General features: G+C 46.9%; 1 protein-coding gene across 4 annotated transcripts in view; it reads left to right on the top strand.

Annotated features, from left to right (window-relative positions):
* The first annotated feature begins 2,635 nt into the window (after nucleotides 1–2,635).
* SGK2 (serum/glucocorticoid regulated kinase 2) overlaps nucleotides 2,636–17,020 on the top strand; it is a 34,951-nt gene continuing 20,566 nt past the window's right edge. The window contains exons 1-2 of one of the 4 annotated variants that reach the window (XM_032769656.2): nucleotides 2,771–2,842; nucleotides 8,122–8,329. In XM_032769656.2, coding sequence (XP_032625547.1) covers nucleotides 8,278–8,329 — 52 coding nt within the window. In that variant the 5' untranslated portion in view covers nucleotides 2,771–2,842; nucleotides 8,122–8,277. Of the gene's footprint in view, nucleotides 2,843–8,121; nucleotides 8,330–10,305; nucleotides 10,377–14,062; nucleotides 14,177–17,020 lie in introns of those variants that run through there. The other 3 variants (XM_032769657.2, XM_032769658.2, XM_032769655.2) reach the window with 3 other exon arrangements.

Raw genomic sequence — 17,020 nt, 5'->3', positions numbered from 1 at the left:
AAGGCTGTGCAGAAGTCCTGTAGGGTAAGGGGAGGATTGACTGCAGAGGGGGTGGCTGATCCATGCCCGAGGAGAGAGAGCGTGCTTCAAGCCTTGAGAAGGCCATGAGATAGTGCAAGGACAAGAAAAAGAGAAGGCCACAATGGGAGCAGAGAGAAATGAAGTTCCCCATCTGGCCTCGTCCCCCTGCCCCTACAGTAGCACAGCCAGAGGGGCTGGTAGCTCAGGGCTCTGTCTCCTCAGCAGCAGAGCCAGAGGGGAAGCAACACTACACAATCACCCTGCCCTTTGGTTGCTCTTGCTTCTCCTGGGCTCTCAGCCTACCTTGCCTCACCTCAGGCTTTTGTTCTGGGACTGTTTGGAGGGGGAATTTCTTGGACCAGCTCAGAAATCTCAGAGGTGCCATGAATGCTGTAGTTGGCACAACTGCCAAAGAGGCCAAGGAAAGGGAGGCCTGGGTGGAGAGACAGCAAATCCGACTGCTCCTGAGGAGCCCCATCTCCCATCCGTGTGCTCTGTGGCTCCCTCTCCGTTTGACACTGTGAGTCTGCTTGTCTTTCTAATATCCTGGGACTGATACGGCTACAACTATGCCGCATGTCCAGCTAGGGGCATTTCCCCTTCAGGCCAGAGTTCTTGTGGTGTCTCAGCTGCTGTGAAGGGCCTCGATATACGATTGGAAAATTCCACTCTGCCTCCAAAGCCATGATACCATGATTCATACCAGCCCCTTAACGCCGCCAGCACGGGCGTGGGGCATGAGAGACCTTTAAGCAACTGCTGAGCTGTCTGACATGATAAGATCTCTTTTGCATACCAGCATTTGCTGCCATGTTCAAGAGGTGCAGACAGAAATATTGGTGCAAGGTTAAACAGCGCCCTAAGGGTCAAGGCAACCACTGATTCACTCTGTGAAGGCGAAACTCCTGGGCATCAGGCTTTCTTACCAAAGGGGAAAGCAGCAAAGAATCCTGTGGCACCTTATAGACTAACAGATGTTTTGGAGCATAAGCTTTTGTGGGTGAATACCCACTTCATCAGATGCATGACTCTGATACTTGATACCAAAGGGGAGTTTCTATTCCACAGTAATCTGTGGCAGCAGGGAATACAGCCAAGTTTGACCAATTCCAAGCCTTGTAGAACAAAGCATGTACAATCTATCTCTGAGAGAGGCTTAAGCTGTCCCAGAGTTCGGGGTGCTGGGATCCAGCACCTTGATTCAGTGCATCAGAGAGTTTGGGGACTACCTGCAAAGTCCAGCCTTCCCCAGCTGTAACCTGTGTCCCTCAATCCATTGGCTCCTCGCTGTATGCTGCCCCCACAAAGCACTGTGTCCTTGCAGCGTATTATAACAAGAGTCGATCAGGAATTTTTTGATTAACCATTGTTTTTGCTGAAAAATGCAGATTAATCGAAACCTAAACTGTTTGCGAAACAGGGGTTTTGATGAGTCTCCTGACTTGTATAACTTTTGAGAAAAAAGTTTCAAAGTTGTTGAAAAGTTCTGTTTTGACATGTTCACACGGAAAAGTTTTGGGGACTTTTTCTAGTTGAAACAACTTCTTGTTTTGAAATGTCAGTATTTTTTTTAAAGGAACAAGCTCAAAATCAAAATGAAATGTATTTAACATGATCAAAGCAAAATGTTTTGATTGACCTAGATGGAATTTTTGCAGCCATTTTTGTGGTCAGTTTTTGTCCCAATTCAAGATGGGAACTTTTTTTTGACATCTCAAAAATATTCCCTACATGGAAAAGGCATTTCCTGCCAAGCTGTAATTGTAACATACAGCCAGGAGCTGGACACACCAACTATTCTGGTGGGAAAGCCTTTTATGTTTCCATTCAGGAGTCTCTTTATCTCCATAGAAACAACACCAAACCCTCACTTTTTCATGGTTCTTCGTACACCTGTGACTATTCCATACAGGGCTGCAGGAGGCTTGTAGGGGGCTATAAATCACAAGGCTATTAGGGAGCCATGAGAACAGGAGAATCCAGCATTTAATGGGGACCTTCCACTGATGTCATCCCACTTCCATTCTCTAGCTCGGGGTAGGCAACCTATGGCACACATGCCGAAGGCGGCATGCAAGCTGATTTTCAGTGGTACTCACACCGTCTGGGTCCTGGCCACCGGTCCGGGGGGCTCTGCATTTTAATTTAATTTTAAAGGGAGCTTCTTAAACATTTTAAAATCCTTATTTACTTTACATATAACAATAGTTTGGTTATAAATTATAGACTTACAGAAAGAGACCTTCTAAAAATGTTAAAATGTATGACTGGCACACAAAACCTTAAATTAGAGTGAATAAATGAAGACTCAGCACAGCACTTCTGAAAGGTTGCCGACTCCTGCTCTAGCTGTTAGCCGATGGCTTGTGTCTGGATTCAGGACTCCTGACATTCCCCTGCCTCTCTTGCTGCCAGCGTTTAGCAGGTGACACATGCTTAATTACCTCAGCTAGTGCCCAGCATGTGATCTGCCTTCGGAAAACAGAGCACTTTGTTCAGACCTTTTTCACTTCCTTTCTCTGCGGTGAGCTGCCCTCTAATTCTTCAGCAGGAGATTTGTCCTCACCACCCCCAACCCCCGTTGGCTCTCCGGGACCTCTGTGTCCCCTCAGAGCAATGGCAGGGTAATAATTTACTTCCTGGCGTAAGCTACTCCTTGAGAATATTCCTTTTGACCTTCAGACTAATTCACCAAAACAAAAACAGAGAGGGGGTGTGTGTAAATAACACCCTTATGCAACTGGTACTAGTTACACACTCAGCTTTCTCCAGTGCTGCATGACTGGACAACCCTGCCTGGTTGACTTTCTCCTTTTGGCAGGTAATGTTTTGGTTTATCTACTTATTTATTCCCTGATGGTCCCTCATTCTGGGGCGCACAAAGGAGCTGGTTTGAGGGAAGCTTGGTCCTTGATCATGGATCATAAAAGGGTGTCAGCAGGCATGCTGGAACAATTTATAGAGTGGGGGTGCTGAGACCCATTGAACCAAACTGTAAACCCTGTATATAATGGAAACCACTTCAAGCCAGAGTGTGCTGAAGTACTTACAGCACCCCTAGTTCCAGCACTTATGGGGGTCAGAATCTAGGGCCAGAGAATTGACTTGGGGCGGGGGCTGGTCCTTGGGCACAGACTTGTTGCTACAGGGGTGGCAGCAGCAGGCACGAGAGGCTGATTTCAGAAGCATGCTTGTTCCCCTCTTCAAAATGATCAAACTCTCAGAAACATTGAACAGAAGTGGGAAAAACTGCTTTGGGAGGGACAGTTTCTCTTGTTTTGGAGAGTGGTGTCATGTGTTCTCTCTCCCAGAAGGGAAGAGCCACTGTGTGCTCAGTGTAGAGGTGTCCTGTCATGTCCCCCCATTACCCTCGTTGTTTTGTCTGCTCCTCAGAGCTGATTTTCCCAGGATCCATTTTCAATAAGAAGCAGCAAGAAGCATTTTATATGATATGTGTAAATTGCTATTTAAAAACCAGAAAGGGCAGGGAACCCTGGATACAAAGCTAAATCCCCAGGGCAATCCAAGCCAGCCAGGGCTGAGAAAACAAGCCCTTAAGCCACGACAGACAGGACTGTGTCTGCACTAGGATTTTCAGCTGTATTTTCAGCTGGCTCCCTCTCAGCCCCTCAGGAACGGGGGCTCAGCTGGTTGTCCCACTGGTGCGTGCAGGGTGAGCAAAGTTCAACACCCCCATCCTCCCCAGTTTTAACAGCACAGCTTCATTCTAACACTGGCACCATGAGTGAGTTCAGCACCAGCCCACTGCAGGATAAGGGGGACATGTGTTGTCAAGCACATTGGGGGATTGAAGCACAGACACAAGTATTCTACTTTTATTTCAACAGCTAGCAGAAGGGCAGCAAGCTGTCAGGGTTGGGGGTTTAGCCCCTAGTGGGGCTTACTCTGCCCTTGGGATAATGGCTTTTGTCAACAGCTTAAGCATTGCTTGGTCCAATCTGGACTGGTCAGCCCAAGACTGATCCCTATAGACATAGGAAGGTGGGCAACGCCAGCCTGCAGCAGCCCCGCAGTCCATCTAGCTCAGCATCCTCCTGCTGACAGCGACCATCACTAGCTGCTTCCCAGAGTGATAGATCTTTGCGGGGGAGGGAGGGCGTTAAAACATCCCCCCCGCCATGCCTTGTGAGGTAGAACTGGCAGAGTCAGACTAACATCCTCCCCTCTCATGGAGGAGTTGGCACCCGTGCAGCAGGGGGAAGGGATGTGGCCAGTAAAAGGGCAGATCCCCTAGGTCTGCTCTGCTGCATGTGAGAAGGAAGGACCATGGAGTTTAGTACAAAGGGAAGGGAGTGCGCCCAGCTGGAATGTTGAGACGGGCTCAGCCCCCTCAACTGGACCAGGTTTTAGCACATCGAGTGCTATGCTTTTTTGAATATTTGCCCGTAAGTATCACTGTAACAACCTCTGGGTGCTGAGCCCTTTTGGAAAATCTGGACTATATGGTGGGTGCTGAGCACTTGGAAATCAGATCTGAGTGCTGCTGAAGGGCTGCCCCCAGGTCCTTTTCTTTATTACTGTGATTGAGCTGGAATTTTGGCCTTGTGCAGTGGCCCTTTGAGTTAGGTTATTTATTCTATGCATCCAATGAAGTGGGCTGTAGCCCACGGAAGCTTATGCTCAAATAAATGTATTAGTCTCTAAGGTGCCACAAGTACTTCTGTTCTTTTTGCGGATACAGACTAACATGGCTGCTACTCTGATAACTGTTATTTAAAAAGGCGTCCCACACGGACGGAAACATTACAGCTGGGTGCCCCTATTTTACATTTTTCTGCTGAATGAAGAAGACCTAGAAGCTTTGTTAGAAAATCTCCTGCATTTTAGATTAGCAGTTCAGCTCTTATCTACCCTGAAGCTCTATAGAGAAATAGAAAGCTATTTGATTAAGGTCAAAAAACTGTGCGGGGGGAGGCAGATTGTTTAAAACTCTTTGTTTGCTTGCTTTTGTTAATATTAACATTAAGCCAAACACCTAATAAATACTTGGAAGAAAGAAAGTCTTTGTGAAAATGTCAACAGCACTCCTTTAATTAAGATTTGAGAAATCTCCCAGTATTAATGTAAGACCTCCAGCAAGTCCTCCTGAAAAAAACCAAGGGGCACTAGATTTTTGATATTCTTATTTTAAGGCAAAACAAAATAGAAAATAATACTTTAAAAAACCCCAACCATCAACAAAATCTACTCAATCATTCTTATTTCTCATAAAGAGGCAAAAATAGGCAATATCCCATTTTTAAGAAATTACCTTGCTATTCTATTCTATATAGGTTCTTATACCACCCTTAGCACTGTAGTATCTGAGCACCTTCCAGAAGCGCATTAAGCATTTGTAGGTCATCTTTTCATGGCTGGCTGCAAGTAACTAATTTTGTATGCTAAAAAAAGGTGTTGTTTCAGAGTAGCATCCGTGTATTAATCTTGTTTGGACCATGTAGATTCTGGTTCATGTGGGCAGTGTTGTTTCTCGTAATGACGACAGTTAATATTATTACTATATAAGTGGATGTCTACAGAATGTGGTTCTCTATAAAACAGCCTCTGAAGGAATGGGCACAATATTTGGAAGCAGATGTGTGTTAGTGCGTGTGTGCTTGTTTCTGTGTACGGGTATGTGTGCACTACAGAGACTACACCGACATAGCCATGTCGGCAAAATGCTGTAGTGATTGCAACCGACCCTGATGGAAGCAGTTTTTCCGTGTAGGAACACCTGGTGCCTGAACAATAGTAGCTATATTGGTGGAAACATTCTTCCATCGACATAGCTGTGGCTACACTGGGAGTTAGGTCATCAGAGCTATGCTGGCCAGGGGTGTGGTTTTTAAAGACCTCTCACCAAAGTAGCTACGTGTTGACCTTGCTTTTAAGCGCATGAGTTGTTTATGTATGTGAGTACTTCTCTGTGGGGGGTGGGGGTTGGGCTGGACTGGGTTGTATAGGAACAGATGTTGCCTCCGTCTTGCAGTGGAGAGGTAAGTGTTCCTAGTACAGACAGGGCCTCAGATGGCAGTGCTTACAAATTAACCCCTTCATGGCTGTCTTCCCTACCTGCTAGGCAGGTCTAATCATTTCAAGGGGGGGTCTCAAATGAATACAACAGCAGGAGTAAATGTGGGTCGAAGGAGGAAGCAGCAAAGAGATTCAAGTTCCCAAACATGCATTTCATCTGACAAAATACTCAGCCTGTGTTATGAGCTAATAACAGCCTATTGAAGACCCATGTGTTGCGATTGGTAAATGCTCAAGGGGGTCCAGAGCTCACTCTTAGATGTGCCAAAGCTGTGTCCCAGTACTCGTGATACCACATGCTATTCATTTAATAATCAGGGAAAGGTGAGGGGGTTAAAATCTTTTAAGGATCACGCTGCCAGTTACATTGGGGAACACCGCTGGCTCGGATGGAGTCACACGGTACTTTAAAGGCATTGGGTGCTAGCAGCTGCTGTCTGAAACATGGCCTGGTTTATAGCCCGGGCACAAGAGGGGCCCACTGTCAGAAGCTGTAAAGCAACTCCCATCTAGGTCAGCTGCTGCCTTAACGTCAGAAGAAGAAGTTGGCTGTTTAATATTTAATTGCAATGTTTAATCATTAAAGAGCCTTGTTCCTCTTCTGACAATAAAGTCGACATCGAAGGGGAAGAAGGCATTGCACATTCTCTCACCTTCCCCGCTGCAGGCATGGCACAAACAATACAATTCCTCAGCAAGAAGGCCTGTCTGTGCAGACACAGTTTATAGCTCAATCCTGCTTGGCCAATTAAGCCTTGTGCCATCATGGGGCCTTTCCCGATACTGGGCTGGGAAATGGGAGCTCAGGGGCCAAAGTCACTCTTGGGGTAAGTGGAAATCAAAAGGACTGCACCTATTAAAGACTCTGAATTAATCCGATTAGTTAATAGGCCTAACACCCTTAGTGCAATGCACTGAATTGATGGGACTGTAGCAAGGATCAGAGTGGCCCAGTTGTGTGTGTACATCGCACTGGAAATGGAAAGGTCAATGCCATTCAGTGGCCTGCACTTTGTGACATGACCGAGGGCTGTATTGATCCCTAGCGATCGCTCTGAATTAAGAGACAGGTTCACCCCTGGGCTGGCAAAGGTGCTAACCCAGAGAGGAGAGGCAGCTCATGCCTTGCCTATTCAGTGAGTGTTGGGGTCAGTACGGCCCCACGGCACAGGCTAGGCCTGCTTCATGGGCCTCTATGTGATTTTGTGAGAGTACAACACTGCCAGGGAGCAGGTCTGCCCCAGTCACACCTCCTCAAACTTCTTACCAACCCCTGGCCTGCCCCTGCTCCACCTCCACTCTGCCCTGGAATTTACCCCGAGCTGGCAGAGTTGACTGTGCACCAGGCACAGAGGACCCGAGCCATGGGCATTATGTCTGCCCTTTGGCTCGGCCCCTGCCTGGCACAAAGGGGCACCTGGGGACAAAGCCAGGAGGGTGGCGGATGCGAGCTGTCTTCTTTTTTACCTTACGGCTCCCAGGCCGAGAGAGGTTGCAGACACAACTGCATGGCAGCCTTTCAGCAATATAGGTTGGCAGCCTTCTCTGGCTGGCTGGCTGGCTGCTGTCTCAGGAGAGTGCTGCCTCATCAGGCGTGTGGCCCATTCCCAGCTCCAGGCTGACTACAGAAGGGAACCAGTCCTTATAATCAATACACAAAAACAGTTACTAATGATTCACTAATTGTACATTGCATTTACACCATTCTTTTCATTTCCACTAGGCTGTGGGCCGGCCTGATCCTTGGTGCAGTCCCACTGAAGTTAGCGCAGTTGCACCAAGGATGAATTTGGCCTATTGACTAATCAGATCAATTAAATCATCAAATCCTTGCCAAGTAACAGAAAAGCCCAACCCTATGGATTTACCAAACACATTGTAAACCTTTTACCTTGTCTAGGAATCAGTCAATACCCACTGTGATGCTAGGGGATGGTGTGTAGTAAAGGCAGCTTCTTGGGTCATGTTCCTGAGACCAGGAGCTAATGTTGAGCGTGCTAGCACACCTCTGGGCATGTGCTCTGCTGGCTTCCAACCTGCATGACCTGATCTTCATCTTCACAGGAGAAGGCCAAGAAATTGCACAGCTTCTGCGAGTCTCCCTGCTGGACGTCTACCTGCCTCCTGGGCCCTGAGGAAGTGGAGCCTACTCACCTGGTGCCAATTGCTGAATTGATAGCAGAATTTCTCAGACAGTGTACATCTCTCTGGGCTGACTTTATGCCCATGCCCTGGTCAGAGGCCCCCTCCACAGCACTGGGGAAGACTAAGGGTAATGAACTTGACTAGTACATATCTCAAAAGTCAAGTGACTCTCCGGGCCTGGCTGTGGGAGGTGTGGGGCCCCAAGCTACAGGGTGGGTGGGAGGGACTGGAAAGGGGAATGAGGCTGGGGTTTGCCTCCCACTTCAGTATTGGGGCTAGAAAACAGGTGATGACAGGAATTGGGCCATGATATGAGTTGCTTTTAGGGGCCCTGCATTAACCTCAGCAACTCACAACGTACTACCCCCCCAGCCCTCCGACCCCAAGCCCATTGACGTCAGCAGGAGCCCCCAACTTCTCCAAAATTCAGCAGTTCTAGGCAGTCACTTGACTGGCTTTAAGCCTATCCCTGCAGTTTTTCTGTGGCCTGACATAATGTAGACCAGAGGGAGAATTGTAATATTGCTAGACAATGAGTCTGGACAGTAACCTCACAGCTGTACTGGGTGACTCTGCAAGCAGGGCTGTGCTGCACAGTATGTGGGCTGTAGCTTTATAATGCCTACAGCCTGGGATGAACTACAACCAAGGCCTGTCAGTCAGGTCCTACAGCTCTCTCAGGCATGACCTTAAATAACAACAGCAATGGCCTTGAATGTGCCTCAGCTCTCTCTGAGCTGGAAGTCTGTGGCCTTGATCCCAGGGTATGCCTACTTTATGGAGACTATACTGGCATAGGTCTGCCAGCACCACCCTGTAGTGTAGAGGTGGCCTATGCTGACAGAACAGGGGATTCCATCAGGGTAAGAACACGATCATCCCAAACGATGAAGCATGCTTCTGCTGACTTAGCTGTGTCTACTCAGGATTATGCTGGCATCACTACACAGGCCAGGGGTGTAGCTTTTCAGGCTCCTGTACCGATATGGCTTTCAAGAGTAGACCAAGACTAAGGGTTTGTCCACACTACTTCATCGCAAAAGTTTTGTCCTTCCGGGTGTTAAAAAATCACACACACACCCTGAATGACAAAAGTTTTACTGATGAAAAGTGCCGGTATAAACAGCTCTCCTGCCGACAAAGCTGCTGCCGCTTGTGAGGGGTGGAAGTTTTTTGTCTGCAGGAGAGCTCTCTCCTGCCAACAAACAGCAGCTACACTGCGCAGCTTTTAACGGCATGGCTGTATCTAAAAGCCTTATGCCATAGCCTTAGTGTTAAGGACCTAGCGAAACCTGCCCTGGGGTCAGACTGGCGATGCCTCTCCTCTTCATTGGGAAGGAGGAAGAGAACTCTCTTGATTGGATTTCTGGGGGCAGCTGACACAGATTCTGAGGCCTGGTCTACACTTCAGAGTTAGGTCAACATAAGGCAGCTTACATCACCCTAACTGTAAGTGTCTACACTATAATGATGCGCCTGTTGATGTAAGTTGCCCACTACACCGACCTAGTAACTCCACCTCCATGAGAGGCGTAGCGTTAAGGTCAATGTCAAGGTGATGCAGTGTCCCTCTACACACTATATTGCTTACATCACCTGTTGACTGCTAGCCCTATGCAGGGTTAACAGTTAGAACCCTGCTGCCTGGGGGAGAGCCCCCACCACAGCTGGAGCCCCCAGCCTGGAGCTGTCAGCCCCTGGCAGTGGGGCTCCAGCTGTCAGTGCCCCACACACTTAAGTCAATGGATGAGCTCTGCTGAGAACACGCATCGCCGAGAGCAGGAGCACAGTGTGGCGTGAACCACCACTGTAATTGCTGCAGTGGTTGTATGTCAACTTACCTGAAGTGAACTGATTTTTGTAGTGTAGACATGGGGCAGGATTCTTTTAGCCCCATTAATTCTCCCTTATGCACAACTTTCCTGCTTCCTTTATCCCACTTGCTGGCAGGAGACTATTTTCTCAGAGTCCTGAGTTCCTATTAGTTCCTAAAGAGCCAAAACTCCCCCCTTGTCCATGATTTTAGGAACCCTCTGGCTTTCTCCTCTTTTACCTCAATCTTTTCTTGTGCTCATTTCCTTCCTCGGCTTTGGGAGAGGCTCATCCTACCTCCCTTGCCTTTGCTTATCTGGAGTCACAGTTTCAGGCATCTGTGTCTCATTTGCACCTACAAGGTGAGCACAAAAATGGTGTGTGTGTGCATGTGCAAAAGGAGCAAGCCTTTACAACGGGTTTGCCATGGTCTAGTGGTTAGAGCAGGGGAACTGGAGTCAAAGGGAAAAAATCAGAAGAGCATAAATGTATGTTTTCAGATAGAAGGGGAAAAAACACAATTAAAAATATGTAATGTAAAGGCTTTTGACTGGATTAATTTCCTAAAGTTGAATGCAGTGGCAGTGCCTTTGTGTTTATCCCTTTTGGATTAGTCATACTTAAAGTGTTTAAGGTCAGAATTATGATTGCACCAACAGTCCTCTACCTAGAGCAGGGTCCCCTTGTGCTTGGTGCTGTACGAACGGAGTGTCAGCCCCTGCCTCAAAGTGCTTACAATCTAAATAGACCAGAGAGTCAATGAGGGAGAAGGCACAGGAGTAGAATCAACATTTTCCAGACTGTTATATGTTTACACCATTACACCTTGCGATTAGCACAGGCTGAAATCTTTCTCTCCAAAACATTTTTTGACAGAAAGTGGCTTTTTGACAAAAGCGAATTTTTTGTGGGGAAAAAAGATGTTTTTATCAACAATATTGAGGTTTTCATGTGGCGGGGGGAGAAGCAGAAAATTTTGATTTGAACACAAAACATTTTTGTTTTTGGTTGCTGAAAACCTGAAAATGTTTAGCTTACAGTTTTGTGATAAAAACCAGAATTGTTCTGAATAAAATTTTAGACAAAAATTATGTTTGTCAAAAATTTTCCTGGGAAAAAATAATCATTTTCTGCTCGGCTCTAATTGCAGTAGATTTTTAGCTAAGAACTTCAGGATTTGATCTCATGGGAATAAGAAAGGTTCAAGCCATATGATACTGCCTTTCACTTCTTACATGATAAGCAGCAAAACAGTTAACAATGTTGACATTTTAAAGTATCGTATCTGAGTTATCTTTGAAATGAAGGGAGCTGAAAGCTATTGTGTCAGCCACTCTTCAAACTCAGGAAGAGGTTGCTGTATCAGTTATACTTGGGTCACGTATGGAAGGTTTTCTTGGTAACCATGACTGACACAGATTTTTTTTTCTAATGAAAGCTGAAACTCTGGAGGAAAAAAAATCAGAATTCTGTCCTTGCCCCCACCCCAGTTAGACCCTTACACCCTCGGGGTGGGGGGGGGATATGTCCTACTTTGTCTCATAAGGTGTGATCCTACCCCCATTGAGTTTATGGGCATAGTATCACACACCCTTCATGCTTTGATGTCCTCAGTACTCACTTAGCATTTTACCTTAAAAACAATGCAAAGCACATTATTTTAGGATGACATTCTCTGTCACCTAAGAGTAGTAGATTTGATTGGCAATGAGACTGAAATCAAAGGGAAGATGTTTATTTTTAATGAAATGGGAGATGGTAGCCCCTTGATAATGGGTATTTCCTCCCTCCACTTCTGCTTTGTTTCTGTTACATCAGAAGATTATTGACACCTTCACTGCATGCTTCTGGCAGCAGTTTCTTTCTCTCTCTCTCTCTCTCTGTGAGTGTGCACGTGTGTGAATTTACTTCAAGTGAAAAGTGCCAGATTGATAGCCCTAGAAATTGAAATCTTTCCTTTTTGCAGAACTCAGGTAACAGCAAAAGTAGTAACCATTTGTGTGAACTGTCCCTCCAATGCACCTCCAACCTGTCTGTACTACAATGTATAGTTTTTAGCTGATGTGTAACCCAACAGCATTAGCAATTGTGGTGCAGCCATATCCCCTAGGGTAGATTAGTCCCCATGGCACCTGCAGCACTTAACCTCTCCCAGGATGCTAGCTGTGAACGTGTCTATTTTTGTGATGTGGGCACTTGCAACTGAGGCCCAGCAAACTCATTTCATACATGCCACCAAACAGCAGCTCAGTCTCCTACACAGTTGACCTAGTAACCTATATGGTCCATCTGCAGCTTTAAGAGAACAGCCATTCATTTATGAGTATGAGGAAGCCCACCCAAATCTAAGGCCTTGTCGTAGTGAGGACTTCAGCCATAAGTTGCCAGCCAATGGTGGAGCTACACCAGAGCAAACCCCTTCTGTAGCTAGCAAAGCAGCTGGCAGCCACAGTCTGCGGTGGTGTAGGTGAACCCTTCCTGAGACTAGAGCTCAGGTCAGGTCTACACTATAGATCTATATTGGAATAAAGACGTCGCTCAAAGATGTGGAAAAATCCACCCCTCTGAGCAACGTACTTACACTGACTTAACCCCCCGTGTAGACAGCGCTATGTCTATGGCGTAGCTTCTCCTGCGAATATAGCTACCGCCTCTTGGGGAGGTAGATTAACTACAGGAACGGGAGAAGACATTCTCATGCCGATAGGAGAGTTTCACTAAGGCTATCTCCACACTAGAGACTTTACAGCGGCACAGCTGGACCAGTAAGATCTCCTGTGTAGCTGCCCTATGACGGCAGGAAAGAGCTCTTCCGTTACCGTAATTAAACCACCTCAATGAGCGGCGGTAGCTATGTCAGTGGGAGAAGCATAGTGACTGAAGTAAATTTTGCCGACATAAGTGGCAGTGTAGACGTCGCCTAAAGCACTACCAAGGCCACTGAGCAGCTGTTGCACTGTACATGCAGACAAGCCCCAAGTGAAATTTTTCAGCCGAAACTTTTTTTTGAAAAACAAGGCAGATTCAGCAGCACCAAAATGTTTTGTGAATTCACATCAGTTTCACTGAATTGTTCATGTTGAAAAACAAACAAACAAATCCCCCCAAATTGAAATGATTTGATTTTGGGGGGGTCAAAATGACTGGATGTTTTTGAATTTTCCTTTAATTCTATTTTTTTTTTTAAAAAAAAGGTGAAAACATAAAAAACACTTGAAATCTAAAGGAAACATTTCATTTTGTGGTGAATAAAATGATTCATTTGACTTTAAAACAAATGTTTCTTAATTCCAAAAATGTTTGTTTTCAGGTCAACCTGAAACTATTCCCTCCCCTGCCCCAATTTTTCAGAACTGCCAGCAAACTGGAAAACCCATTTTTGGCACAATACTCCTTGAGTGCAGAGTAAGCTGCACCAGTACAGGCGTGCCTTAGAGCAGCTTTGCCTAGCTGCGCTAGGGGTTTGCCTGGAAGTAACAATACTAGGAGCTTTTACTGGGGCACCATTTTGTTACAGCTGAACTCTGGCCACAGTGGGGGGGAAAACTCAGAACAAGCTTGCAAACGTGGGTAGGAACATGTGGCAGGTAATCCAGCAGTGAAGGGGTTAAATGGCACAGTGAGCAGAAAATCAGGGGCTGTGGGTGATTTGTGTGTTCTGAAGAGGGGGGTGGGGAGTGGGAGACAGCTCCTCTCTTGCACTGTCCCATACTGGCCATCTGAACTCGGATGCCTGCCAGGCATTTCATTGGTTCTTACCAAATAGGCCCATCCTTCAATAAAACCTCCCTGCCTCATCATCACCTACATGCCAGTCTCAAACCTTGCTCTGCCTTATTTCTTCCAGCATGGGTGTCTTAGCAGCAGATCAACTCTCTCTTATGCTCCTTTCTTAGCTTCCTCCCCTTGGGCCTGCAATAGAGACAGCAGCCCTGGCAGGAAGGAGGATGTGTTAATTTCCTGGGGTAGGCCTGACCATTGTAGCAGCATTTGCTGTTTCACTACAGCCTTTAAAAGGCACATGCTCAGGGAGGGCAGCTGACTGCGGTGTGAGTGCCGGAGAGGATGGTAAAGCTGGCTGCTGAGATGTCTTTGAACCAGCCTGCTGTGGATTGCTTCCCTTACTCCAGGATGCTGGCTCTGCTGGTAGAAGTGATGACGGGTGTGTGTGCGCTCTTGATACTTCCTTTTCTGTTCTTATGGGTGTTTTTTGCAAAATGCCGGAGATTTTAAACACCTGGCTGTTATTCTGGCTTGTCGGGTGTATTTGTCTCGCTGTTCTAAGATGCGGGTGAGTTCGGCTGCCTGTCTGTGTGCTGATCCATATGGGAAAGAGGTGCCCTGTGCAAAGCACGGCGCTAGAGCTTGCCCTGCTGCTGCGACCTTTTTGTCGAGGAATCAGAACACAAGGGTTGTGTTTTATTCTGTGGGGTGCCTGCTCAGAACAAAGCTCCATGCAAATGTGGACAGGCCAGGATCTGTGGGATGGGTAACTCACCAATTAAAAGGGAAGATATCTCCCTCTGCTTATAGCCTTTCCTCATGTGGTTGGCTAGTTCCTAGCCCTGAGCTCTGCAAACCCCACTCAACTCTGGGGAGGTGAAAGTGTAACTGGGCTGTCTGGCCTTGGGTTTCTCTATCTCTTAGATACGTGGCAGGTGAAGTTGGAGCCTTGGTTGGACAGCTAAAGCAAACATTGGAGGAATGGCTGGTCATCCCTGAGCACTTGTACAATGAAACCTTAGCTGGGGAACAACTCTGTGCTCAGACTGTCTCTATCTGTGTTATAGGGCAGCAGCTCTCAGCCTTTCCAGACGACTGTCCCCCTGTCAGGAATCTGATTTGTCTGGCATACCCCAAGTTTCGCCTCTCTTAAAAACTACCTGCTTACGAAATCAGACATAAAAATACAAGAGTGTCGCCGCACACTATTATTGAACAATTGCTGACTTTCTCATTTTACCATATAATTATAAAATAAATCAGTTGGAGTGTAAAAACTGTACCTGCATGTCAGTGTATATTCAATAGAGCATTCACTCTATGAAATTTCAGTTTGTGCTGATTTTGCTAGTGCTTTTTATGTAGCCTGTTGTAAAACTAGGTAAATATCTAGATGAGTTGATGTACCCCCTGGAAGACCTCTGTTTAACACATACCCTGGCTGAGGACCAGTGTTCTGGGAAAGCTGTGGATTGGTTTTATGTGTCACAGGCCTTGGCTACACTGGCGCTTTACAGCGCTGCAACTTTCTCGCTCAGGGGTGTGAAAAAACACACCCCTGAACGCAGCAAGTTACAGCGCTGCAAAGCGCCAGTGTAAACACTGCCCCAGCGCTGGGAGCATGGCTCCCAGCACTGTAAGCTAATCCCCACGGGGAGGTGGCGTATCTGCAGCTCTGGGAGAGCTCTCTCCCAGCGCTGGTGCTGCAACCACACTCGCACTTCAAAGCGCTGCCGTGGGAGCTCTCCTGCGACAGCGCTGTACGGCTGCAAGTGTAGCCATACCCTCAGTGTTTTCTCTGTCAGTAATCACACCTCTCTCTGGTTAGCTGCAGGAGCTTGGTGACTCACCACACCCCTCTTTAATTCAGACCTTCAGGCTCTTAAACCTATGTTTCTTCCACAATACAAACTGCCTGCACAATTACAGCTTCCCCGTCCTTACTGCCACTTCCTGGCAAGAATAAGGCCAAGGTCCCTGCTCCAAGGAGTTTACAATGAGGTTAGATTGGACATGAGGAGGGAGAAATGACATCAGAGAAGAGGGATGGGGAGTAGGGCTCGCACAAAACAAGGCTATGAGGAGATTGTCTCTTCTTGCAAGGTAAGAATCATGTTTCTGATCTATATGGAGGGAGAGTATTAAATAATAGACTGGCACGGGAATGTGGGTCACGCTGGTAAAATTGTGGAAAGAGGGTTTTGAGGAGGCAGCTGCTTGCACTGTGCTCTGAACAGAGTATATTTTTGCAGGGGCTGTTATTAGCTATAGTGACTGCTTCAACTTGTGCGGTGGCATGGCTGCTGTGAGAATGGGTGCCAGCCACCGCTGAAGTGCCTCTGGTCTGCTGTGGAAAGTGACTCTTTCAGCAATAGGCTGGAGGTGGGGCAGGGGAAGATGGACAGGTGGATGGGTTCAGCAGCCCGTCTCCCACCGGTACAGCACTCCTGTTATGTAAGTGAACTCGCTGGGATTCGTGTGCCTTATCCAGTCTGGGGCTCTTGCTATTCCTCGAGCTTCCCTGCAGCCCCAACAGAGGCAAGAACATGGCAGCCTTTCTCCTTTTCGAACTGATTGCTTGTGTATCTTTGTGACCTATTTCTGGGCTTATTTTTAGTTTTAAAGTGTGCTGGGAAGATCTCCAGGCTTCAGGGCCAGGTGGATCTGTGACTGCCCGCGTACCTGCTGTTGGGTTTGAATCCCCCGGAGGGGCAGAAGCTGCCTTGACTTAAGAGAAGGTAAACCTCGTAGAAAAGGGATGTATGTGGACCAAGTGGGGAGGGATGGTAGGCCTGGCTCTGATCACAGCCATATCAATAGGTGCCTTGAAAATAGTACTATGTGCCCAGGGATGATCTCGAACTAAAACCAGCATAGTGTTACTCAAATGCATAAGAAAATGATGTCCCAGTCCCTGAGTGCTCCAGTTGATAGATACAAAGCAAGCGCTGCTATTCTCCCATAGTGACTTGTCAAGTAGTTTCACTGATTCCAGCAAGAAACCACTTGAGAGGACCTTAAAATGTGCAGAAGCTATGCTAACTCTGCCCCGCACTCCCAACTGACTGCCAATACTGTTCTGTTGTGACTGAGCCAACCTTCACAAGCCTCGTCCTGTGCCTTGCCTTGGAGGAAGAGACTAGAGCCCAGTGTCTTTTTGGCTTGCTGGCTGTTGAGAAAAGTAAAAAATCCAAACAAATATGTTTTGGGTCAAACAAAATGTTTTTTTTCTTTTCTTACTTTTAGTTTTATTTTAACCTGTTTAACTTCGAAATGAAGAAAA

This window comes from Chelonoidis abingdonii, chromosome 14 (genome assembly GCF_003597395.2).
Source record: "Chelonoidis abingdonii isolate Lonesome George chromosome 14, CheloAbing_2.0, whole genome shotgun sequence".
Taxonomy (NCBI): Eukaryota; Metazoa; Chordata; order Testudines; family Testudinidae; genus Chelonoidis; species Chelonoidis abingdonii.
This window is presented reverse-complemented; position numbering and strand designations above follow the sequence as displayed.